Consider the following 26,005-nt stretch of genomic DNA (forward strand, 5'->3'; position numbering starts at 1 on the left):
ACCAGTAGATAAGTAGGAGCATAGATGTTCCCTTTTCTTGAGGACTCCTGAGACAAAAATAGAAGCAAGTTCGCCAGAACCATCGCGAATTGCTCTGTCCATACAGGACATGATCAGCATGGCCGAGTCTTTGTCAGAAGGGGCAGTCTTCTTGCTCAAGGCCCCCAGGCACCAATCGAGGAAATTAAAAATTTCGAAGGCGCGAAAGACTCCCTTCAACAAGTGGTCCAGATCAGAAAAAGTCCAGCAGACCTTAGAGCGTCTCATAGCCGACCTACGAGGAGAGTCAACCAAACTTGAGAAGTCGGCCTGGGCAGAGGCAGGGACCCCCAAGCCTGGTTCCTCTCCCGTGGCATACCAGACGCCCAACTTAGAAGCCAGCTTAGGAGGAGGAAACACAAAAGATGTCCTTCCCAGGTGCTGCTTGGACTGCAACCAATCCCCTAAAACCCTCAAAGCTCTCTTTGATGATCTGGCGAGGACAAGCTTGGTGTAGGCAGACGTAATAGGCTGCATGCCTAGAGAAAACTCGGATGGGGGAGAACGAGGGGTTGCAGAAACGAAGTGTTCAGGGTATAACTCTCTGAACAGAGTCAGGACCTTACGAAAGTCTAATGAAGGTGGCGACGACTTGTGTTCCTCCACATCAGAAGAAGGATCATCCAGGTGAGCAGCTTCATCCTCAGAAACCTCATCTCCTGAGAGTTGAGAAGCGAGAGGTAACGGTATAGCGGCATGCTGAATGGCTGAATCCTGTAGAACGGGTGCACGCGCACTTGAGGATCCATCATCACGCCTCTGCTGAAGAGGATGAGGGCTGGCAATGACAAAGTCATGAGACTGGGGTGAAGGAGGTTCTGCGGAGGTCTGAGGAGCAAGCGTGGTCAGAAGCGAATGCTGTAAGGCATGAGGCTCATGCTGCATGGTATGCGGTTCGTGTTGAAAGGGAAGAGGCTCATGCTGCGAAGAATGCGGCTGCTGCATGCGTTGAGGAGGCTGCCTCATAGCATGAGGTTCCTGCCTCAAGGGTTGCGCCTGCCTCAAGGGCTGAGGAGGTTGCTGCGCAGAGAGAGGCTCTTGCCTCAAGGGTTGAGGCGGTTGCCGCATAGCATAAGGCTGCTGCCTCATGGGTGGAGGAGGTTGCCGCAACGCACGAGGCTCCTGCCTCAAGGGTTGAGGCGGTTGCCGCATAGCATGAGGCTCCTGCCTCATGGGTAGAGGAGGTTGCCGCATAGCATGAGGCTCCTGCCTCAAGGGTTGAGGAGGTTGCCGCATAGCAAGAGGCTCCTACCTCAAGGAAAGAGGAGGTTGCTGCATAGCGCTGGTACCTGGCAACTCCCAATGCGGCAGCTCACGCATGGAGGCAGGAGGAGCCTCAACATCATACGTCTGGCAGGGTGGACTGCGCAGAGGTGGAGGAGCGCCCGCAGGAGGAGGTGTGCTAACCTTCTCTGCCTGAAACTCCTGCATCAAAACCGCAAGCTGAGACTGCATTGTCTGCAGCATAGACAACTTGGGATCAACAGAAGTTGGAGCAGAGGCCTGTTGAGGCATCGCTTTACCTCTCTTAGGAGGTGTGCAGTCATCAGATGACTGCGGCGAGTCCGAACTGGCCCAGTGGCTACACCTGGGCCGTTGGACTCGCTCAGCCGGGACCTTACGTTTAAGAGGTCGTGAGACCTGGGTCCAGCGTTTCCTCCTGGAAACTTCTTCCGCAGACGAGGAATTTAAGGGCTCAATCGTCTGGGAGTGGAAGTGACGATCTCTATCAGATACGCCCGCAACCACTGAGGATACAACTGTGGGACGATCAAGGCCTGCCGAACCCTTTTGCCCTTCGACGTTGCTTCTCCCCTGGGCTTGGGAGCTTGCAAGAGGTCCCGGACTGGGAGGACGACTGGCACGCACAGAAGTATCCTCATGCGCAACACTGACACTGACACTAGGCACAGCACTGGCACTAACACTTCCCACTGCACTTTTCACTTTAAGTTCCTTGACATCTGCCAAGAGAAGATTGTGGTCACTCACTAAAGACTCCACCTTATCACCTAGAGCCTGAATGGCACGTAACATATCCGACATATCAGGCTGAGCACTCGTAATAGGTTCGGGGGTCACCACTACAGGGGAAGGAAAAGGTTGAGGATCATGGGGGGAGGAATAAACCAAAGAGCGAGAAGAACTCCTCCTAACTCTCTCCCTCTCTAACCTAGTCGTATACTTGAGGAATTCATTAAAATCGAATTCCGAAAGCCCAGCACATTCCCCACATCGATCTTCCAACTGACAGGATTTTCCCCTACAGTCGGAACAAACGGTGTGAGGATCAACCGAGGCCTTCGGAAGACGCCTATTACAAGTCCTAACACTACATCGCCTTTGTCTAGGAGCTTGAGAGTGGTCGGACATCTTGAATTTAGAGAACAGTCAAGGGGGAATTCCAAAGTAAAGCAAAGATCGTTAACCAATAAAACAATTTAATTCCAAAAGCTATCTAAGCTAAGGGAAAAGCTTCCTGTATAGCGAAGGCTAAATTTAGAGCAATACTTCACCAAAACCGTGAACAAAGACTCCAAAATCAACAGCGTATCCATGTAGGTCTTTCCGGCGGCACGACAGAGGAAAAATTGAGGTGGTGTTGACAAGAAGTACTGGAGTACCTGACCACAGATGGCGCTGGTGAGTACACCCCCCTCTTGTATAGCGATCGCTGGCGTATCCCGTCCGTAGATTTCTGTCGGGCAACGGAGTTGACAGCTACATGATTATCGGGTAAGATTAATATTGAAAACTGATGATTAAATTCAATCTAATTCAGTCTTGGCGTTAAAACTAATATCCTATCCTAATGACCTCATTAGTTAATAGACGAGGTGGGCATGTATATGAACATCAGGAAAGTACATAAATACTGTAGTACCTTGGTTTACCTTCCTTCTGGGAGTGAGCTCACAACCTAAAATGCTTGTACTCTATTCTAAATCTGCACTTTTTGGTGCAGACTTAACAGTTCCTCCTTTACTTAAACCAGATGGCTCTGTAACTTACTGTCCAAAGGAAAAGGCAACCCTTTAGGCAGGTGAGTTTGACAGTAAGCAGAGTACAGTAATGAGAAACTCAATCTTCCTCATTCCTGTTTTCTTGAGGCTAAACTACAATAACTAGTTTAGCTTTTTGGTCCCGTGAAATTAAAACACTCTTGATGGACCTTGATGCTTATGGAGGTGTAGACCCAAATAATATTTTTCCTTTGTTTTTTATATAGAATGCTGATTACTTAGCTCAGCTCCTAAGTTATCTGGTATTTCCCACAAGTTAGCAAGAAGGTCTTGTAACACTTATTGGAAAATTGGTAATGTTACTCCATTAGGTAAATGATTACTGCCCAATTTCCATAACTCCCATAATAACTAAAGCTTTTGAACATCTTTTGGTAAAACATCTAAATAGGTATGCTGAGGGTGCTCCAATTCCCTAGTTTGCAGTTTGGCTTTCGCAAAGGCCTTGGAGCATGTGATATCCTTACAATCCCCAATGCTTTACGGAAATCCCTTGATTATGGTCAGGAAGTTCATATGATTGGCCTTAATTTTAGTGCTGGCTTTAACCGTGTTAATCATGAGGGTTTTGTCTTCAAACTCAAACAGTTGGGAGGAAGTGGATCTTTTCCTAGCATCATTATAGAATTTTTAAGTAATAGATTGCCCAGAGTTGTTGATGGGCACCATAGTGAATATAGGAATGTGATGTGTCTGGTGTTCCTCAGGGTAGTGTTCTTAGACCATTGCTTTTCATACTATACAGTACATTACATGGTTTGGTTGTCTTGAATAGAATAAGAAATAAGATACTCCCAGAACTATTCTTTTTCCCATTACAAAAAGCTGCTGAGTATTAGATCTATGTAGACTACAAATGTGTGATGTACAAGACTTAGGGCCTTCTGGAGAAACATTCCTGTACATTATTAACTAGAATACAATCACAAGTCAGAGAAGCAAGTCACAGGTTTGTCAATTTATAATAATACTTCAGCATCTATTATTCCTAACTATACACAACTAACAGCTATTGCTTCAATAGAAAAGGAACACAATTCGACCATAAACAAAATTAAATCCAAAAAACTCACATGAATCGAGGAGTCTTCAGTAACCTGATGCCACCTGATCTGGCGGGGAAAACATCTTCTAGAAAATAGTAAATGTGGCCGACTAGTATCCCAACGAGATCTACTAGTATCGAATTTCCCAACAAAACACTGAAGCCTAGTAGTACCCATGGAAGGTAAGGTGCCTGAAAAGAAATAGAAATAGGTTTAGAAAATGAGGAGATTCCATATCACATTTCTGCTTTGTAAAGGTTGAGACTGCTAAATGAGCAATATGACAAAATCTACTTTCAAACACTGCAATAACAAAAGCTAACTTTAACAAACATAGGAGCAAACATACAGTGGATTATATACAAACTTGAAAATTCCATTAAACCCTACTTATAACTCTAAATATTTTCAAGTTTTTCCAGTAATTATAATGACTCATTTCCTCTAAACTAACAGACAGAAATAAAGGTATCAGATATAAAACAAAATGCAAGTACTGTGTGTATAACTATATCAACAGCAATAGATGATATAGTAGTATGCTAAAATGACACTTCTCTAAACTATGTCAGGATTCTATCGTATATATGATTCCAATCTTTAGCATATACAGTATAATTATAATTATGATCAAAGCATGCATATAAATAAATTCTCTAATAGCATTAATTCATTAGACCTATGCCAGATCACAAGTTAATTGGACTGTTAGTTGATGATGCATTTACCCAATATTAGAGTGAATGTAGGAAGTAATGAAGAGCATGAGAGAATAACCTATTGTTTTTACACAAATAAAATACACAACCACCGTCTGAGCATGGTTGGAGAGCGCTGGTCTTATAGCATTTTGCTTTTTCAATTAGGGTTGTAGCTTGGCTAAAAATAATAAACATAATAATAATAGTATTAAAACTATGAAAATCACATATCACAATAATTCACTTCAATACACTATCCACAACATAACAATTAACATCTATAAAAATTATATATAATAAAATTAAAAATATACAAATTAACTATTCACCCATTAAAGAAAAAAAATTTAATACCACTACGCTAATAAATTTTTTTTTTAAAACCTCTATCGCTTGACCGGTAAAGTAGCAGCTCTACCTATAGCACAATTATTGTATACAAAGGGCAGTACTAAAAGCCTTTGAAATGGACAGTTACACAGTTTTGTTTCCTACTTTCTACCCATTCCCTTTGAATTTGCCCACTGACTGACTATGACTTTCCATGCTTAGCATTTGCTTATCAGTGAACAACAATCTTCCTTGCACATAAACATAAAACTGTGGCCGTTATACGTTTACGTTCCACAAAGACGGAAAACATTAGAATCATATATTAGTTCAAAATGAACTATAGAAATTCGATTTGTATTGAGGGGCAAAATAAAGACTTTTTACTAGACACCAGCAATGAGACAAAATGAAGTAAATAAGTTTGTTGCCATCAACTGCCAGATGGTGTGGTGGTTCCCAGACAAGAGAGGCATTTTGTAGACCAACACAGTTTCGAGTAAAAACAATATGAACATCAGGGAAGTTTCACTAAAATAAATTATATTGCACATAAGAATGTGTTGTAAGTAAAATCAGTCTACAGCATATGAAAGAGTTCATAGTCTTCTTCTCTCACAAGTATTTGTATATAAACCTAAAAACCTAAAGTGTCTTTAATTCATATTCAGTTAATAATTATGGCTAATTCATAATAAAGTTTCTGCAAATACCAACATTTAATACAAAAAATACCTACCTGGAAATTTAGTAGCCCAAAAAAATTCATCCGAACAAATGGATTCCGTCTTGCCCACACATACACTAACATAATGGTGAAAGCCTGTCCAAGAAACAGCAGGGAACAAAACAGCGCACAGCCTAACATACAAGTTCCGCCAAACACCTGGAAAAAGATTTGAAATTTTTTTTCAATAAATCTTACACTGTGCTGTCTTTAAGATTACAGCAATCTCTCATTTGACTACATTTCCTGTATTCCCACAACACCAAACCTTCCCTTTTTTTATCAATATTTTGGAGTGAAATATTTGTTGAGCTTTATCATAACCGACTTCAACAAACGCTGAATGCTAAGAGCACTTAATTTTTCATCATAACCTTATGAAATTTTGGCCATATGGCATAATGTATGGAACCGGTCATTAAATTATATCCATGTTGCTCAGTGAATAAATGATAATGGAAAAACCAGAGAAATTAGAAATAAATAGCTATACCTACAATTACACATTTTAACCCTTTCGCCCCCAAAGGACGTACCGGTACGTTCTTGCAAAACACTGTTATTTACATGTTTTTGCATGTTTTTGATAACTTTATGAGAAACTTCAGGCATTTTCCAAAAGAATGAGACCAACATGACCTCTCTGTGACAAAAATTAAGGCTGTCCGAGCAATTTAAAAAAAATATATAGCAAAATGTGCTCGAAATCTAACCTTATGGCGGGGGTAAAAAGATTAACATATAATCATTTAAATAGAAAAACAATATATAATGAATGAGAAGTCAAGAGTTATTTGAATTGAAGAATAAGACACAATGAAAATTACTCCAGAAAGAGAAATGATCAGCTCCCAATCATTCACCAGTAGCCGACTTGAAAACTAGTAGATAAAACTGGGTATCTAGATCTTTTAACTTCCAAAATCATATCGTGTTTTAATTTCATATATACAGATGTAAAATCACAAATCTTTTCTCAAGTAAAGCTTCTTAACCATATAAGAAACTGGAGGGCGTTAAATGATAAGACATCATGACTATAAATACATCTTACCAAATGCTAATTTGGAGTCTTGCAAGTTAGAGAGCAAAAATAGCTACCTGTCAATGAAACGATCTTTTAATTAACTATCAAAGAATAAAAAAAAAAAAAAACAGTTTCTGCCTTTCAAACAAATAAGAGTTCAAAACCGGGTAATTTGATGATTTTAGTGAGTTGCATGCATGCATTATTTTCTTCAGTGTGCAATTTTAGGCTGCAAAATAGAAAAAATATGTATAAAATTTTGTACAATTTTCCAACTTCTTTATTTGTATGTAAAATCATAAACTTTCCTCTTAGAGGCTAGAACAGGGAATCCAATACGACATAAAAACCAAAGAAATATTGTCTCCCCTGCTCTATGACCAGTGTATCAATGGGAAAGGCATGGATTCGGTGTGTATAGAAGAGACCTTGCAAGTTCAGGTTCATTTGAACTTGCCGCAACACCTCATTATTTGAACGTCGTCTGTTACAAATGACGTCGTGAACATCCCAAAAAGGAACCATCGCTCAAGTCTTCGCCTTTACAAACCCTCAACCTCCATTCAATCTTCTGTCATCAAACGATTAACAACGCATCTTGTGTGATCATCACTTCAAGAACATTATTAAAATGTTATTTTCATTTGTAAAATAAATTTTTGAATATACTTACCCGATGATCATATAGCTGTCAGCTCTGCTGCCCGACAAAAAAAACCTACGGGCGGAATACGCCAGCGATCGCTATACAGGTGGGGGTGTACATCAACAGCGCCATCTGTCAAGTAGGTACTTAAGTACTCGATGTCAACATAGAACCAATTTTCTCCTCTGTCCACTGGGTCTCTATTGGGGAGGAAGGGTGGGTCCTTTAATTTATGATCATCGGGTAAGTATATTCAAAAATTTATTTTACTAATGAAAATAACATTTTTCAATACCCCCTGTATTAAACTTACCCGATGATCATATAGCTGATTCACACCCAGGGGGGTGGGTAGAGACCAGCATTATATGTTGACATAATTATGAGCTAAGTATTCCGTATTTCATTTTAGCAGTTATTCAAAATAACAAGCATAAAATAAATAAGTACCTGGTAAGGAAGTCGACTTGAACAATTACTCTGCCTTTTTAAGTACGTCTTCCTTACTGAGCCTCGCGATCCTCATAGGATGCTGAGCGACTCCTAGGAGCTGAAGTATGAAGGGTTGCAACCCATACTAAAGGACCTCATCAAAACCTCTAATCTAGGCGCTTCTCAAGAAATGACTTTGACCACCCGCCAAAACAACCAGGATGCGAAAGGCTTCTTAGCCTTCCGGACAACCCAAAAATATTAATAAAACATTTCAAGAGAAAGATTAAAAAGGTTATGGAATTAGGGAATTGTAGTGGTGGAGCCCCCACCACTACTGCACTCGTTGCTACGAATGGTCCCAGAGTGTAGCAGTTCTCGTAAAGAGACTGGACATTCTTAAGATAAAAGACGCGAACACTGATTTGCTTTTCCAATAGGTTGCGTCGAATATACTTTGCAGAGATCTATTTTGTTTAAAGGCCACAGAAGTTGCGACAGCTCTAACTTCGTGTGTCCTTACCTTCAGCCAAGCTTGGTCTTCCTCATTCAGATGGGAATGAGCTTCTCGTATTAACAGTCTGATAAAATAGGATAAAGAATTCACTGACATAGGCAAAGATGGATTCTTAACTGAACACCATAAAGCTTCAGACGGGCCTCGTAAAGGTTTTTAAAATAGAACTTAAGAGCTCTTACAGGACATAATACTCTTTCTAGTTCATTACCAACCATACGATAAGTTTGGAATATCGAACGATATTGGTCAAGGCCGAGAAGGCAGCTCGTGTTTGGCTAGAAAACCAAGTTGTAGAACATGTAGCCGTTTCGGATGAGAATCCGATGTTCTTGCTGAAGGCATGAATCTCACTGACTCTTTTAGCTGTGGTTAAGCATATCAGGAAAAGAGTCTTAAAGGTGAGATCTTTCAGGGAGGCTGATTGAAGCGGTTCGAACCTGTCTGACATAAGGAATCTTAGAACCACGTCTAAATTCCAACCAGGTGTAACCAAACGACGCTCCTTCGTGGTCTCAAAAGACTTAAGGAAGTCTTGTAGATCTTTATGGTTGGAAAGATCTAAGCCTCTGTGATGGAAGACTGATGCCAACATGCTTCTGTAACCCTTGATAGTGGGAGCTGAAAGAGATCGTTCTTTCCTCAGATATAAGAGAAAGTCAGCTATTGAGTTACAGAGGTACTGGTCGAGGATACGGATACTGACTTGCACCAGTTTCGGAAGATTTCCCACTTCGATTGGTAGACTCTAAGGGTGGATGTTCTCCTTGCTCTAGCAAACGCTCTGGTTGCCTCCTTCGAAAAACCTCTAGCTCTCGAGAGTCTTTCGATAGTCTGAAGGCAGTCAGACGAAGAGCGTGGAGGCCTTGGAGTACCTTCTTTACGCGTGGCTGACGTAGCAGGTCCACCCTTAGGGGAAGTGTTCTGGGAACGTCTACTAGCCATCGAAGTACCTCGGTGAGTTATTCTCTCGCGGGCCAGAGGGAAGCAACTAGCGTCAACTTTGTCCCTTCGTGAGAGGCAAACTTCTGACCTTGTTGACAATCTAGAACGGAGGGAATGCATATAGATCTAGATGTGACCAATCTAGTAGAAAGGCATCTATATGAACTACTGCTGGGTCCGGGATAGGTGAGCAAACTATTGGGAGCCTCTTGGTCATCGAGGTTGCGAAGAGATCTATGGTTGGCTGGCCCCAGGTGGCCCAAAGTCTCTTGCATACATCCTTGTGGAGGGTCCAATCTGTTGGAATTATTTGTCCCTTCCTACTGAGACAATCTGCTATGACATTCAAGTTGCCTTGGATGAACCTCGTTACTAGTGAAAAGTCTAGACCTGTTGACCAGGTGAGGAGGTCTCTTGCGAACTCGTACCATGTCAGAGAGTAGGTCCCTCCTTGCTTGGAGATGTACGTCAAAGCAGGGTGTTGTCCGTGTTCACCTCCACCACTTTGCCTTGAAGGAGAGACCTGAAGCTTTTCCAGGTCAGACGTACTGCCAGTAGCTTCTTGCAGTTGAAATGCATTGTCCTTTGACTCGAGTTCCATAATCCCGAGCATTCCCTACCGCCTAATGTCGCACCCCAGCCTACGTCCGATGCGTCCGAGAAGAGAACGTGGTTGGGAGTCTGAACAGTCAGGGGAAGACCCTTTCAAAGGTTGATAAAGTCCTTTCACCAAGTCAGACCAGACTTTAACTTTCCGGAAACCGGGATCGAGACCGCTTCTAGCGTCTTGTCCTTTTCCAGTGAAAAGCTAGATGATACAGAAGAGGACGGAGGTGTAGTCTTCCAAGTGACACAAATTGAACCACGGATGACAGTGTCCTAACCAGACTCATCCACAGCCTGACAGGGCAGCGTTCCTTCTTCAGCATCTTCTGGATGGATAGCAGGGCTGGGGGTTGATCGTCTTGTTCAGCAATGTCCTCATCAGAGGGTTCCTCATCCGAAACTGATGAGGAAACGGCAACGGAGTGGGCAACGTCTGACTCGCTGAATCCGGTCGCACTGGTGGATGCGTGACGGAGCCGGACACAATATCATGGTACTGCTGCACAGTCTGTGAACTGTCAACCATGGGGACGCGAGGAAGTACAGCGTCAACCCGAAACTGTCTAGACTGTCTGGGTTGTGCAGTCAACCCCCTACCGGGTTGCTGAGGTTGCCGCACTGCATCACAACAAGTCACCTCTGCTGGTTGTTGAACGTCTTCCTAGTGACACACTGAACGTCCACAACCACCTCCGAGAGTCGCTTAACGTCAACGTGCGACTGGCAACCCACACTGGGTCGCATCGGTGGAGGAACCACCTCAACTGGCGGACGCGAGTAGGATACCTCAGCGTCAACAGGGCGCACAACCAACCGGTAGGAAGGTTGTTGGCCAGAAGGTTCTTCTCCGTAAAAAATCCTCTATCAAGGACACAAGCTTGGACTGCATGTCTTGCAGCAAAGCCCATTAGGGTCTACGGGAGCAGGTGTGGCAACAGACGGGGTTAGCGACTGAAGCGGAACCATTTACCATCCTTGGAAGCTTTGTTATGCTTTAATTAAAGTCCATAGGAGGCTAAGCAGCTTAAGGCTCCTCTCCAAATGACAGAGTCCTCAAAGGAATATCAGTAGGAGGGAGAACAGCACTTTCTCATCTACAGGAACCATGTCCGAGAAAAGCTAGGTTATCTCAGTGAGGGTCTCACTGGTGCATAAGCAGCAGACCAGAAGGCAACGTTATGTAACTGCTTGACATTCTGTGAACTGTCAAAAACTGAAATGTCAACCATAACAGGTGCGTGAGGACATACAGCACTGGTGCATTAGCAGCAGACCAGAAGGCAACGTTATGTAACTGCCTGACAGTCTGTGAACTGTCAAAAAACTGAACTGTCAACCACAACAGGTGCGTGAGGACATACAGCACTGGTGCATTAGTAGCAGACCAGAAGGCAACGTACCGTAACTGCTTGACAGTCTGTGAGCTGGCAACAACCAAAGCTGTGTGGGGAAGCCTCAACTCCTGACTGACTAGTCTGCTACGGGCGAGTGGCGGTAACCACAGTGGGTTGCGGAGGCTGACACACCGTGTCAAAACATGGCAGCTTGTGGTAGCTCACGCACGGCAACGGAGTGCTCCGTGTGTCTGTGGGAGTCAGCATGCGTCTGGCAGGGTAGACTGCGCATGGGTGGAGGAGCTCTCACAACAAGAGTGTGGGAGCAGGCAGCCGCAGCGTCTGCTGGGCGCACAACCGTGGCAGGTTGTAGGCAAACGGGTGCATCGTCAACCTTCTCCGCAGTCGGAGTGTGGGAGCAGGCAACAACCAAAGCGGAGTGGTGGTGCGTGGTGGGGACTGCCGTGGGTTGCGGAAACTAACGCATCGCGTCAAAACACGGCAGCTTGACTCCACCTTCCCACTGCTGATGAGGTAGCTCACGCATGTCAACGGAGGGTGCCGCACGTCGGCTAACGTCAACATGCGTCTGGCAGGGTCGACTGCGCATCGGTGGTGGAGCTCTCCGCAGCCGGAGTGTGGGAGCAGGCAGCCTCAGCGTGAGCTGGGCGCACAACCGTGGCAGGTTGTAGGCTAACGGGAGCAGTGTCAACCTTCTCCGCACGAAACTCCTGCATAACCGCAGCTAACTGAGTCTGCATAGACTGCAGTAAAGACCACTTAGGGTCTACAAAAGCGGCAACAGACGGAGCTACTGTCCGTTGTGACTGAGGGTCTAAAACAGCTGGTGCGGCAACAGACGGAGTTACTGCCTGTTGCGGTACCACCTTGCCTCTCTTGGGAGGTGTGCAGTCGTCGGATGACTGCAGCGAGTCCGAACTGACCCAGTGGCTACACCTGGGCCGTTGGACTTGCGCGGAAGGGACCGACTTGCACTTAAAAAGCTGCGAGATGTGGTCCATGGTTTCTTACGAGAAACCTCTTCCGCAGACGAGGAATAAATGGGCTCTCTCGTCTTTGTGTGGGTGGGGCGATCTTGGGTAGATACGCCCGAAACCACGGAGGGAAAAACGTCTGTTCGTTGATCAAGGCCTGTGAAACCCATAAGTCGTTCGACATTACTTCTCCCCTGGGCTTGGGAGCTTGTAAGAGGTCCCGGACTAGGTGAACGACTGGCACGAACAGACGAACCCTCGGACGCAACACTGTAACACTTTGCGCATATCACTTTATCACTTTGATTTTCTGTTTGCACTTATTTCACTGAAATCGAAACTTTAACTGATTTCTACCTGAAACACGCAATCCTATCCTTCATTAAAAGGTAGTACAGTGAACCCTCGCTACTTCGCGGTTCGACCATCGCGGATTCACCACTTCGCGGATTTTTTTCATAACCCATGTCTATACATATATTGCGGATTTTCCGGAAATATCGAAAATACCGCGATGTGACCGATGGTGCGAGATTGGAGAAAGTAAGGAAAATTGAATCATGATTGATTTTCAATATAAATGAAACTTTGAGGAGCAACAAAGATATCATTTGTTAGAGAGATAGAGAGAGGTAAGGAATGGGAGGTAGTGAAAAGTAGCCCACAGAGAGAGAGAGAGAGAGAGAGAGAGAGAGAGAGAGAGAGAGAGGTAGAGAGAGAGAGAGAGAGAGAGAGAGAGAGGTAGAGAGAGAGAGAGAGAGAGGTAGAGAGAGAGAGAGAGAGAGAGAGAGATAGAGGGGGGTTTAAATGTAATAAACAAAAAAATTTGATAGGTTATAACACATTGGTGCTTATGTAATATCAACTGTATACTGTAGACGGTTTGAATAAGTTAAGAAATGGTATAAATGATACTTTGTTAGTGTATTCGTACACACTCAAGAGCGGCAGCTAGATGACAGCTGATCTAATCACAGCCAAAAGTAAAAAAAAAAAAAGTCAACAATACTCGATTTTTAAAACACACCCGAAATTTAAAAACAAAAGTACACGCTTTCTTAATGTGCAATTAACTATTTAAAGAGTGGCAATTTTCTAGAATAAAATGATATTTCCCAAAAAATAGTGGTTTGCTGATGAAATCGGATGCCCTATTTTTGGCTATGATTGAAATGGATGTAGACTCGGCCTAATTATTTCCTTTCGTATTTAATTGACACTAAGAAAACTAATTTTAGTTTCTTCATCTAAATTTAAGTATTGTATAACACGAAGAGAGAGAGAGAGAGAGAGAGAGAGAGAGAGAGAGAGAATGAATCAGCTGTTGTAATCAAATGGCGTGTTTTTGTTTCGTGAGAATTTCATCGCCACGACTTTAACAACAACATACTGTACTGAACTTTACAGTATTATACAGACTACTATAATATGATAAAGTAAAATATTTGTAATCTATTTTATATGAAATGGGGCTATTTTTGTTTTGTTTGAAATTTACATTTACGTATGTAAAACAACTCTCTCTCTCTCTCTCTCTCTCTCTCTCTCTCGTAGATTGTTTTCCTGCTTTGCTACGTATGTATGATTTGATATAGATACAGTAAATAATATTTGTAATAACATATTTTATAAAAGCTTTTACTGTAATATCATTTTTTATCACTTTCATCATGCGGGTTAAATTCCTTAGTTTGTTTACTGAGCGTACTTTATGACGCCGTCGTTTCAGGCGGCGTCATAAAGAAAAAAATTTCATTTGGAAGTCCTAAGAAAAATTAAGTAAAACATTACTAATAACCAAATCAACATACTGTACTGAATAATCAATATAATTGATGCAAAAACTAACCTATAAACAGATGTGTAAATGCGTTTGTTTCTTCATTAGGATCAGAGATAAACGTAAACAAAACATTGGTTGCCATTTTTTATCGTGCTTTTTGGCGTGTTTAGGAAACGCATGATATAAAGTCGCCTTTAATAATTGTGCCTGCTTTAGTTTAGGGTACTGTATTACATGCATTAAGTGTTCTGTACATTAAAGGGTAGTTTGTTAACAGTACTACGTACAAGGGAAGGTTTTAAAAGTCTGAATATACATGTTAAATAAATAGGTAAATACGGTGTTACTACTTCGCGGATTTTCACCTATCGCGGCCGCGTCTGGAACCTATCTACCGCGATAAACGAGGGTTCACTGTAATTGCGAAAACAGTCGTACAATGCAACAGAAAACATATATAAAGATAAAGAATTCAGTGGCTGGGAAAGAGACTAAACACTAGATCAAATAAACTACGTTTACAATCTCTCACCGCACATAGCCTGGGAACAAGAATAAAACCCTAGAAACGTTTTACCTTCTTCCCCTACAGCGACTAGGGAGGAGAGTAAAGAAAAAAACGAGAACAACGTTACCAGCTTGAACGAAACGTTTAATCTCCTCTCTCTCCCTCCGTCTCTATCTCTCTCTCTCTTTCTCTCTTGATTTCGCACCTGAGAGAAGAGCCCAATTATATATCGTTAAAACATGTTATTTGATAAAGGAAAAAACTGAAAGGTTTTCCAAATAAAAAGTTCCTTTAATTTAGAATTTAAACCATTTAAGCTAAGAAAGAATGAACGAAACGCCAGAATCGGTTTACTCTTACTGCAAAGTGAAACCGTGATACACTCTCTCTCTATCGTAACGATAGAGCGCATGTTGAACGTCCTGAACGTCAACAACTGCGTAGACTAAAAACTAAACGATAGTTCATCTTTGAAAACAGTACGAGACTATCAAAGAAATTCTTTCATAAAACATTAAAATTTAAAAAGTATTAAATTCTTTAAAGGTTAAATACGATATAACGGGCTCAATGTTAATTAACTTCGGTTCCAAGTTAGGACCGCCTACTATCAGGAAGGTCGCATATAAACAAACATAAAAATTTATTGTTATATGTTTATAATAAATGGAAAGTTAATCGAAGAGGCCTATAAAGGCGGAGAGATAAAAAATATATAGATCTATAACGTGTTAAGCAAAATTACCAAAAACCTAAACACACTTCCGTCTAAGGGAAGGGTCGGCCATTTAAAAGTGAAAGAGAGTCCATACTCTCTTCGTCACCATAAATAAATCTATCCAAAACGAGTTCAAGTTTTGAAATGAAGATAAAACCCCTGCATAGCGAAAGCTCAAAACTGGAATAGTGTACTTCACCAAATCGTTGTGAAAACAAATCCAGTTAGTAACAGCGTATTTAGTAGGTCTTGCCAGTGGCACGACAGAGAGAAAATTGGTTCTATGTTGACATCGAGTACTTGAGTACCTACTTGACAGATGGCGCTGTTGATGTACACCCCCACCTGTATAGCGATCGCTGGCGTATTCCGCCCGTAGGTTTTTTCTGTCGGGCAGCAGAGCTGACAGCTATATGATCATCGGGTAAGTTTAATATTGAAAAATAAGTATCCGCAGTCAAGTTCTTTCTTCATTCTTTGCTTATTATCGATGAAAGCATGTTTGGTTTCAGACAGCAATCAAGTAACTGTGTTTGTTTGTTTCTTGACACCTAAGGGATGAGTTCTCCCTAGCATCAAATCTACAACATACTGATTTTTTGCTCAACACTGCTATAATGGAAATATGGGTCATCGTTAGGCTTCCATTTCCATATAAAGGAACCAATTTATATTCTAAAATGATATAAGGTATAAAAAAGACATTGTAATTGATTTAAAAATGAAAGATCACCAAATACCCAAGAGTCATAATGTAAAATTTTCAAGTTTGATCTCATTTGCAAAGTTCTTACTGTAAATTATAAAAAAGTAAAAAGGACAAGAATTTAACAAAAATATATGTTTGTATGACATGATGAGCTGACAGATCAACCTTAAATTATATGATATTGTTTTATCACAGTGTTTCGTTATGAGCTTTAGATACAATAACTGAAATATTGAAATTCATTATTTCAGTTGGATTTGTGTTTGTATCTGAATGTTTATAAATTGGGGACCTTCTTACTACAGAATTACAATTGTGTTACTTTCCATGCTACGCAATAGATGAATCGTTGCCATTCAAAAATACCTTGATATTAACCCTTTTACCCCCAAAAGGACGTACTGGTATGTTTCACAAAACTCATCCCTTTACCCCCATGGACGTACCGGTACGTCCTTACAAAAAACTGCTATTTACATTTTTTTTTGCTTATTTTTGATAATTTTTTGAGAAACTTCAGGCATTTTCCAAGAGATGAGACACACCTGACCTCTCTATGACGAAAATTAAGGCTGTTAGAGCAATTTAAAAAAAAATATACGGCAAAACGTCCTTGAAAAAAAATAACCCCTGGGGGTTAAGGGTTGGAAATTTCCAAATAGCCTGGGGGTAAAAGGGTTAAGCAAAAATTGCAAGGTCATAGTGAGAAAAAAAATATCTTACCATCATCAACACAAAATCAGCAGTTCGGCCTCTGAACGAGCCCTCTTCTAACATGCGGCAGTAACGATATGTGAAGAGCATGTTGAATAGAAAATTAAAACCTATCGTACCAAAGAACAGGAATGTGGTCACTAATCTCCATAGCTGTTGATAGAAAATGAATTGTCACTTTTAACATACTGGCATAAAATGTTATAATAATGTCAACAATCTTTTTAAAACTATCTAGTAATATTTTGTTTTCTCCAAAGGTAAATTCAAAATGCAACAATGTAATAATAAATCATGCACAACACACTGGTCGCTAATCTGTAATAGTATAATTTTTAATCATAAATAGCATACAATCTTCCTGTCTTAATATATTTTTACTATTTGTGTTTAGGGAATATAGTTCATCATGATGTTTCAATAAATGACGATAATTCATTATTAATTCTTATCACTATTTCCCCAGTTACAAAAGGAAATTAACAGAAGTACCAACTGGAGGACTGGATAAGTGCTTCCCCAATGAAAGAAGAGTAGGAATTGCCGAACCAAACAAAACTCATACTGTATTCTACTTATGCTGAACAGTTAGGAAGATAAAAAGGACAAATTCGTAGATAATTTGTATTTTTCCTAACTATACAAACCTTAGCTATTTAATAGGGGTATTACTTTCGGCATAGCTGAAATGATGAGCCATTAATTTTCAACGAGGGTTTACTACCCACACCGCTAGTTAGCGGGGGTAGGGGAGAGTAGCTTGCTAACCCCCTCCCCCCCCTCTCACACACCTGTGCTTGAGCTCACTTTGCTTGGAGGTAGGACTTCAAGGGAGATAGTGCTGGCGGGCAAGTTTAATTAAATAGCTAAAGTTTGTATAGTTAGGAAAAATACAAATTATCTACGAATTTGTCATGTTCTGTAACTGGAATACAAACCATGCTATTTAATAGGGGTGACTCACCCATTAGGAAGGGTGGACGTCCCAGCCAGTCTGGCTTTTGGCTTTGCCCGAGGACTCCTTATTTGAGTGTGTAAGCATCCAAGAAATAAGGAGTTCCTGCACCTCGCTAGAACCTTGCTATGCATGGTTTACCTGCAATGGTTTGAGGTCAGCTATGCAAAGAACCCAGGATGCTGCTTTCCCAAAGAGAGGGGATGATGAAGAAAAGAATAAGGGCCAGTCAAACCTTTTAATTCATGCAGACTAAAACTGGGTAACAATGCCCTCAACCTTCTGCTACTTGTCCAATAAGGAGCTTGAGGTTTTAAACCAGCTGTTGTGTAGCCACCACAGGACCGATAGAGAACGGATCGAGTCTCCTGTGGGTCACGTCTTGCAGGTAGTGGGATGTGAACGTTGTTTGACGTTTCCACACCCAAGCTTGAAGAAACTGCGTCACTGAAAAATTTCTTTTGACAGCCAGGGACGTAGCTATGCCCGACATCATGTGCTCCGGGGCGACGTGACGGAGGAGGATCTGGATTCAGTGCAAGGTCAATGACCCTGCGAATCCATGCAGAGATCGTGTTCTTGGTGACCCTCCTCTTAGTCCTTCCTGTGCTGACGAATAGTGATGGCACACGAGGACGGGCTGCGGCTGTTCTTTTGAGGTACAGCCTCAAGCTCCTTACTGGGCATAGTAAGAGATGATCTGGGTCATCTGTTACAGTACATAAACTAGAAATCCGGAAGGAGTCGAATCGAGGATCTGCTACTCCTAGATTCTGAGTCTTAGCAATAAACTCAGGGACGAAGCAGAACGTTACCTCCCGCCATCCCCTTGAATGGGCAATGTCATACGAGAGACCATGAAGTTCGCTGACTCGCTTGGCCGAGGCCAAAGCTAGCAGGAATACCGTCTTCCAGGTTAGGTGGCGATCTGACGCCTGGCGTAATGGTTCATAGGGAGGTCTCTAAGAGACCTGAGAACTCGAACCACGTCCCATGGGGGAGGTCTCACTTCCGACTGAGGGCAGGTAAGTTTATAACTACGTATGAGTAGAGAAAGTTCTAGCGATGAGGAATGTCCATTCCATTCAGCCTGAAGGCGAGACTTAAGGCTGAGCGATAGCCTTTCACTGCCGAGACTGAAAGGCGCATTTCTTCACGCAAATACACGAGGAACTCCGCTATTGTTGGAATAGTGGCATCGAGTGGAGAGATACCCCTTCCACGACACCAACCAAAGAAGACTTTCCACTTTGCCTGGTAGACTGCTGCTGAAGACTTTCGCAGGTGTCCAGACATTCTGGAAAATCCTCTCTCAGAGAGGAGATGCTGGATAGTCTCCAGGCGTGAAGCCATAGTGAACCTACGGCTTTGTGGAAGATGTTGGCATATGGTTGTTTGAGTAGATTGTGTAGTGGAGGGAGTTCTCTTGGTGGCTCCGTTAGGAGTTGCAGAAGGTCCGGGAACCATTCTGCGTGATGCCATAGCGGAGCTATGAGGGTCATTGAAAGATTGACCGATGTTCTGGTCTTGTTGAGTACCCTCCTCATCAGACAGAACGTGGGAAAGGCGTAAACGTCGATGTTGTCCCACCGTTGTTGGAAAGCATCTTGCCAGAGAGCCTTGGGGTCTGGGACTGGGGAACAGTACAGCGGGAGCCCGAAGTTCAGGGCCGTTGCAAAGAGGTCCACAGTCGGAGAACCCCACAAAGTCAGGACTTTGTTGGCTACCAGATGATCCAAAGACCACTCAGTACTCACTATCTGAGATGCTCTGCTCAGGTTGTCGGCGAGCACATTCCTTTTGCCTGGAATGAAGCGTGCCGATAGTGGTATCGAGTGGATTTCGGCCCATCTCAGTATATCTACTGCTAGATGGGATAGTTGCTGCAAAAAAGTACCTCCTTGTTTGTTGATGTAGGCCACTACTGTGGTGTTGTCGCTCATCACCACCACAGAGTGACTTGCCAGGTACTGTTGAAGGGCCAGAAAGACAGCCTTCATCTCTAGGAGATTTATGTGGCGGTACTTTTCTGACTCTGACCAGAGGCCTAAGGTCGTGTGGTGCAGCACGTGGGCCCCCCCACCCTTTTTTTGAAGCTTCTGAAAACAGCATCAAATCCGGGGGGAGGACGAGAAGATCCACTCCTTTTCGTAGGTTCTCGTCTGCCACCCACCACTGGAGATCCGTCAGTTCCGCAGGTCCCATGGGGATCTGGATGTCCGGGGAGTCGTACGCTTGATTCCACCGGGACTTGAGCGCCACTGGAGGGATCTCATCCTGAGGCAACTATTGGGAACTAGACAAGCCAGCGATGAAAGGTGACCAAGGAGACATAACCACGATTGGGCTGGAAGTTCTCGTCTGAGAAAAGGTCTTACGACCTTCCTCAGCCTTGCTATCCTGTCGTCTGATGGGAAGGCTTTGTGGAAAGTGGTGTCTATAATCATGCCTAGGTATACCAGTCTTTGAGTGGGAAGCAGTGAAGACTTCTAAAGATTTACCATGATCCCCAGATCTTGGCAAAGTTTCAGAAGTTTGTCTCGGTGTTGAAGAAGGGTTGACACCGAGTCTTCTAGGATTAACCAGTCGTCAAGATAACGGAGGAGACGGATGCCAATCCTGTGTGCCCAAGATGATACTAGGGTGAACACTCTAGTGAAGACTTGTGGTGCTGTGGAGAGACCTGAGCATAGCACCTTGAACTGGTACTTTCTGTTGTCTAGGGTGAATCTTGAGTACTTCCTTGAAGACGGATGGACTGGGATCTGGAAGTACGCGTCCTTTAGGTCCAGTGTGCGCATGAAGTCTTGCGGTCTTACGGCTAGTCTGATCGTGTCTGCCGTCTCCATGCTGAACAGAGTTTGTTTGACAAACTTGTTCAGAGCTGAGAGGTCGATCACTGGTCTCCAGCCTCCAGACGCCTTCTTTACAAGAAAGAGTCGACTGAAGAAGCCTGGGGATCCGTCGAGGACCTCTTGGAGAGCGCCCTTCTTCAACAGGGTCTGGACTTCTGCCCGAAGGGCTTGCACCCTTGCCGATCCCATGGCAAGGGAGCTCAATGACACTGGATTCGTTGTCAGGGGAGGTAGAGATGTTATGAACGGGATGCGATATCCTAAACTGATCACGGAGATTGTCCAGGAATCGGCACCGAGTTGCTTCCACCTGTTTGAGCAACTTTGTAGGCATCCCCCCACTGGTGGACATGCAGGGGGACTGCCTATCCTAGCGTTTGCGGCCTCGCCTGCTCCCTCTAGGATACTTGCCTCCCCTGGAAGACTTTTTGCCTTTCCTTTCTTTGACAGGAAAGGGCTTAGACACCAAGGTCTTCGCTGCTGTTGTCGTCTTAGTGGTCTTGACAGGACGGGACTGCTGTGGTGCTGGAGGCTTATAGGGCTTGGATGTTAAAGCCCTATGAAGGAGGGAGTCTTGATGAGACTTCCTCCACCTCTCAGTGGCATGTTCCACATCCTTAGGCTCGAACAAGATGGATCCCTCTAGGGAGGAATGTCTGAGCCTATTGATCTCGATACTAGGGACCTTCTGATGGAATCTCTCAGCTACTGCATCCCGACGTTTCAGGATGGTATTTGCCCACAAGTTCAAGACTTGGTGGGCCAGAAACTCGATTGTGCGAGTACCTAAGAGAAGGAAGGTTTCCATAGCTTTCCTGGTACGTTCTTTGGAGAAATCCTCAGAACATATCAGGATACCTAAGGTCCCCAACCAGATATCGAGCCATGAAGTGGCTTGCATAGCACACTTCGCAACTTTCTCCTGGTTGAGGATCTCGGCTGCCGAGAACGAGACCTGCCGGTCAGAGTCTCTCTCAAAAAGGACTCCCCTGGTTAGCTTTTCCAGCAAGTGGTGAAGAGGAAGAGCTAAACAAGGCTCCTCAAGGATCTCGAAGCACTTCCTCTGCTGTACGCGAGGAGGTGGGAGGAGCTTGTTGGTGGCACTGGAACGGTTGGAGGAGGACATCTCGGAGAGCTGCTGTGAGATCTTGTCCCTGGTACTCTTAACCCCTTGAGACCAAGGCAGTGCTGCACTGGTCTTGGAGGGTTTCTGAGTACCAAAGACACGGTCCAAGACCGTGTCCTTGCCCTTTCGAGGAGGGATCTCTGGGTCGTAAAACCCGTTGAGAGCCCTCATTAGAGTCAGAACTTGCCAAAACGCACGTTCTGAGTCTTGCTGGTCTCCTCCTGTTGTAGGACTTGCAGCGAAGTCTCCTTCTGTCCCCAAAGGCTTTTCTTTGGTTAGAGTTGCGGACGTTCCTGAGTGGCTAGCTGGCTCCATCCTAATCCTAGTAGAGGACTTCGGCAATGTTTTGGAGTCCTTAGATTCCTTCCTAGGAAGAATGTAGGACTCCAACATTGACGAGGGTGGCATGTTCCTTTCAATCCCCGACTGAGTAAACCCCTCGGCGCGAGGAGAGGTTTCCCCCATTGGTGCGATGGGGAAAGTCTCTCTTCGTGTGATTCCCTTTGGGACGGGAAATCTTCGTCCGAAAGGGAAGGAGAGGCAGTCTAAGGAAAGGAAGGAATCTGCCTCGAAGGTCTGCGTGGAGTCAGTTTCGCCCTTGGGGAAGTGACCGCATCTGGAACCTCTCTTTTTCTCTTCAAAGGGGTAGATGAAGCCATGGTTCTGTGTCCCAATTCAGAGAAGATAGGCTTGAAAGTCTGCGTTACGGCTCTGATCAGTGCACTGAACCAGGGCTGTTGGCTGACAGATGTGCTGTCACACATACCCCTTGAAGGGACAGGGATTAAAGGATCTCTGGGAGGAGTCCCCATCATTGGTGGGTTCGCCTGTGGTGGCTTTGGGATCCTGGACCCCTCTAGATGTTTCCCTTCTCCCGCAATGCGCGGTGGTATGACCTTGCGGGGAGGGGAATGAGGCGATGGCGACCTTGCCGTGCGTAGTTCAGCAGTCTGGCACGCGGGAGGATATTGACGCTCACGCGAGGGAGAATACTGTAATGGCGTATGTGCGAGGGAGAATATCAGGGCTCGCGCAAGGGAGACTGTTGGCGCACGGGAGACTGTTAGCGCGCAGGCATGCAGGATTAATACGTTGAGTGCGCGGGGTCACAGGATTAACACGTTGAGTGCGCGGGCGCGCGGGAGAGAGTTCGCGCGCACCTGTACCAGCCGTAGGGCGCACGTGCGCAGGAGACAGATCTCTAGCGCGCGGGCGCGCAGTTGAATAAAGTAAGGCACGAGGGAGCGCGAGAGAATGTGGGCGCGCATCCTTTGGAAGGGATGGGTGAGCGTGCGCAGGGCGCACGAGCGTATCCTCGCGGATGCGTGCGAGAAAAGGCTGGCGCGAAGGTGAGCCCTGGCGTGATGGTACTGGTTGGTGCGTGGGAGAAGCCAGCTTTGTTGACTTCCCAGCAACACTACGTTCAGTAGATCATTGGCGCCGCGCAGGAGAGTTGGATGTTGGGTGCGTATGTGCGCGGGCAGAAGACTGATGGGGCGCGGGAGAGCGCTGGTGAGCAGGAAGTTGATGGCGCGCAGGAGAGCGCTGGCATGCAGGTGAGTGTTGGCAAACAGCTGGGCGTGGGCGCGTGGGAGAATGTTGATGTGTAGGCGCAGGTAAGACCTGGCGCGCAGAAGAACGTGGGGGCGTATGCGCATGAGGGCGCGCGTAGCGCGTGACGGAGCTAAGCTCCTGTTGGGGCGTACGCCCTTGATGCCCTGTGTTGGGGTTTAGTGATGGGGCCTGACGAGCTACTAAGGAGCATTCGTTAGGTTTCGTTGGCGCGTATCTGATTGGCGCGCCTTAGCGTGCTTAGGTGAAGCCTTATTAGGCCCCTGTAGAAATGGTGATGGCAGGTCGGCAGGTCTGTCGGATGGAAGGTCGACGTGTCCTTTAAAAGGACTACCTTCCACCGAAGGAGATCACGAACGATCTGCAGAAAGGTCCAGGACCAGTGCAGGAGCATTGACAGATGATTGGTCTCGAGGCTCCTCTGCGGTGGACTGCATCGAAGGTGTTGAACCAAAGAGGCGCCTCCTCACCGCAGGTGAAGGAAGGCCACTATGGCGAAGAGGAAGGCAAGCCTTTTTGCTTGACAGCGACACCCAATCGGATGTAGTTAAGCGAAACCTCCTTGGAGGGCGAACCCGTAAGCCCCAAGGAGGACCAAAGCTGAAATAAGGTTAGTGACATATCCTCCCCCAGGGGGAGTGGTGGAGCTACTTCGCTAGGGGAAGCAACGTCATCTCTCGAGCCCCGAGGTTGGTAAACAGTACATCGGTCTACGCTACCACTCGACGGTCTGTCGAAAGAGACCGACCGAGTGGGAGCTTCGGAGGAGGTTTAGGCAATGGAAAAAAAAAGGCCTTGGGTTTTTCTCCTTTCAAAGAAACCTTCGAAGGAGAAAAATCCCGTTAGAACTTCTTCCGTCGTCGCGAAAACCTCTCCCACTGGGAGGTAGACCACTCCCTACACCTGTTGTTGCTATCACACCGTTGGCCCCTACAAGAAGGACAAAGGGCGTGAGGATCAGTCTCGACCGCCAACATGAATGTTCCACAGGGGCGGTCTGGAAACCCAGGGCAGGTGCGCATGATCACAGAGGCCAACTTCATATATACAGAACTAAAAATAAAAGAAAAGACAAAAGCAATTAAATGGCTGCCAAATGACGGTGAGGATAAGAGCGGACACGTCCGATCACCATCCGAGCCGAGAGCAAAGTGGGCTCAAGCACGGGTGTGTGTGTGGGGGGGGGGGGGAAGCACCCCTCCCTTACCCCCGCTAACTAGCGGTGTGGGTAGTAAACACTCGTTAAAAAATGACTCGTCATTTCAGCTACGCCGAAAGTAATACCCTTATTAAATAGCATGATTGGTATTCCAGTTACGGAACAAAGATAGTTTCTAACCCTTATCTGATTTACCCACAGCCCCTTGGATGTGTTCCCTTGATTAGACTTTTAAAGATAACCATTTTGTCTAAGAGTAAATTTTCTCCTAACATCACTGGGAATACAAAGAGTTTGCAATGTATTTCTATGACTTGAAAAAGTATCAGTGATACTTGGCATTTGTAGGAGTCTCCAAGGACTTTTCTTAAATTAGGCTGGTAAATCTATATTTATATAAAGAGCAACCATTTCATTCTACATCCTATAGAGGTAGGACTGTCAATAAACTTTTTGTTACATCAATTATGTTTCTAGAAACCATTTGTGAATGAACTCAATTTATAAATACTATTCATGTGTACCATATAAAAAAAAATTATCATACTTAGATTTATTGCTAGTTTTATCAATTATTGTATTAAGAAATAAAAATTTCAAGAGTGAGGAACAGGACAATGAACTGACAATAGGGCAGGTCTGCTGAAATATGTAAGCAGAGTAGTATCAAAACAGATCAAATGAAAAATGCCAGCTGGACTACTAGTTGAAGTACTCAAAAGTTATAGCACAATTCCTGGCATTTATGAAAGATATGTGCTTCCCTATGGTGCAGACACATGGAAAGAAAAAATTCCTTGTCTGAAACGGCCTTATAACATGATCATATCTGCATATAATATTGTGGCAATGTTGCAAACGTAGGTCATTAATTTCATTATTATTTAGTCAACAATCCCATTAAATGATCATGAATGAATTCTAAACAAACTATGCAAGTCTTAAACAGATACCTACTACAAGTTAAATATGCGCAGTTTAATGTTAATTTATCGTAAATTTGATGAAAAATTCAACAAAGCTATCTTTTACTGATTTACTTGGTACGATATATTTTATTAGTAAAAGAAATTCTTGAATCCAGCTGAAGTTATTATTGAAAATGGATACTCAAGTCACCTTCTGTCGATCTTTCGTAAACTATTTTGAATAATTTTTTATACACAATAGAAAAATTATATTGAGTCCACTTGGTTCTGGTCAGTTTAAAGGTTTAAATACCACTCATGAATCGCAGAAATGATAAGACAAAGCAGTGGGTAAGGGGTCATGTAAATGGATGAGAAGCAATCACCTGTAAGAATGACTGAAATTTCTATATCTATAGAAGCACCGATCAAAATCCATTTCCCAGGCATTAACCCTTTCACCCCCAAAGGACGTACCGGTACGTTCTTGCAAAACACTGTTAATTATGTTATTTTCATTAGTAAAATAAATTTTTGAATATACTTACCCGATAATCATGTAGCTGTCAACTCTGTTGCCGACAGAAATCTACGGTCGGGATACGCCAGCGATCGCTATACAGGTGGGGG

At 44.0% G+C, this 26,005-nt stretch overlaps 1 protein-coding gene across 4 annotated transcripts in view; it reads right to left on the reverse strand.

Moving 5' to 3' along the window:
- Der-2 (Derlin-2) overlaps positions 1 to 26,005 on the reverse strand; it is a 62,282-nt gene that overhangs the window by 8,142 nt on the left and 28,135 nt on the right. For all 4 annotated transcript variants that reach the window (XM_068389583.1, XM_068389582.1, XM_068389581.1 and 1 more), the window contains exons 4-6: positions 16,810 to 16,953; positions 5,879 to 6,025; positions 4,136 to 4,299 (exon numbers count right to left, since the gene is read on the reverse strand). In XM_068389583.1, the coding sequence (XP_068245684.1) occupies positions 4,136 to 4,299; positions 5,879 to 6,025; positions 16,810 to 16,953 (455 nt within the window). The remainder of the gene's footprint in view (positions 1 to 4,135; positions 4,300 to 5,878; positions 6,026 to 16,809; positions 16,954 to 26,005) is intronic.

This window comes from Palaemon carinicauda, chromosome 16 (assembly GCF_036898095.1).
Source record: "Palaemon carinicauda isolate YSFRI2023 chromosome 16, ASM3689809v2, whole genome shotgun sequence".
NCBI lineage: Eukaryota > Metazoa > Arthropoda > Malacostraca > Decapoda > Palaemonidae > Palaemon > Palaemon carinicauda.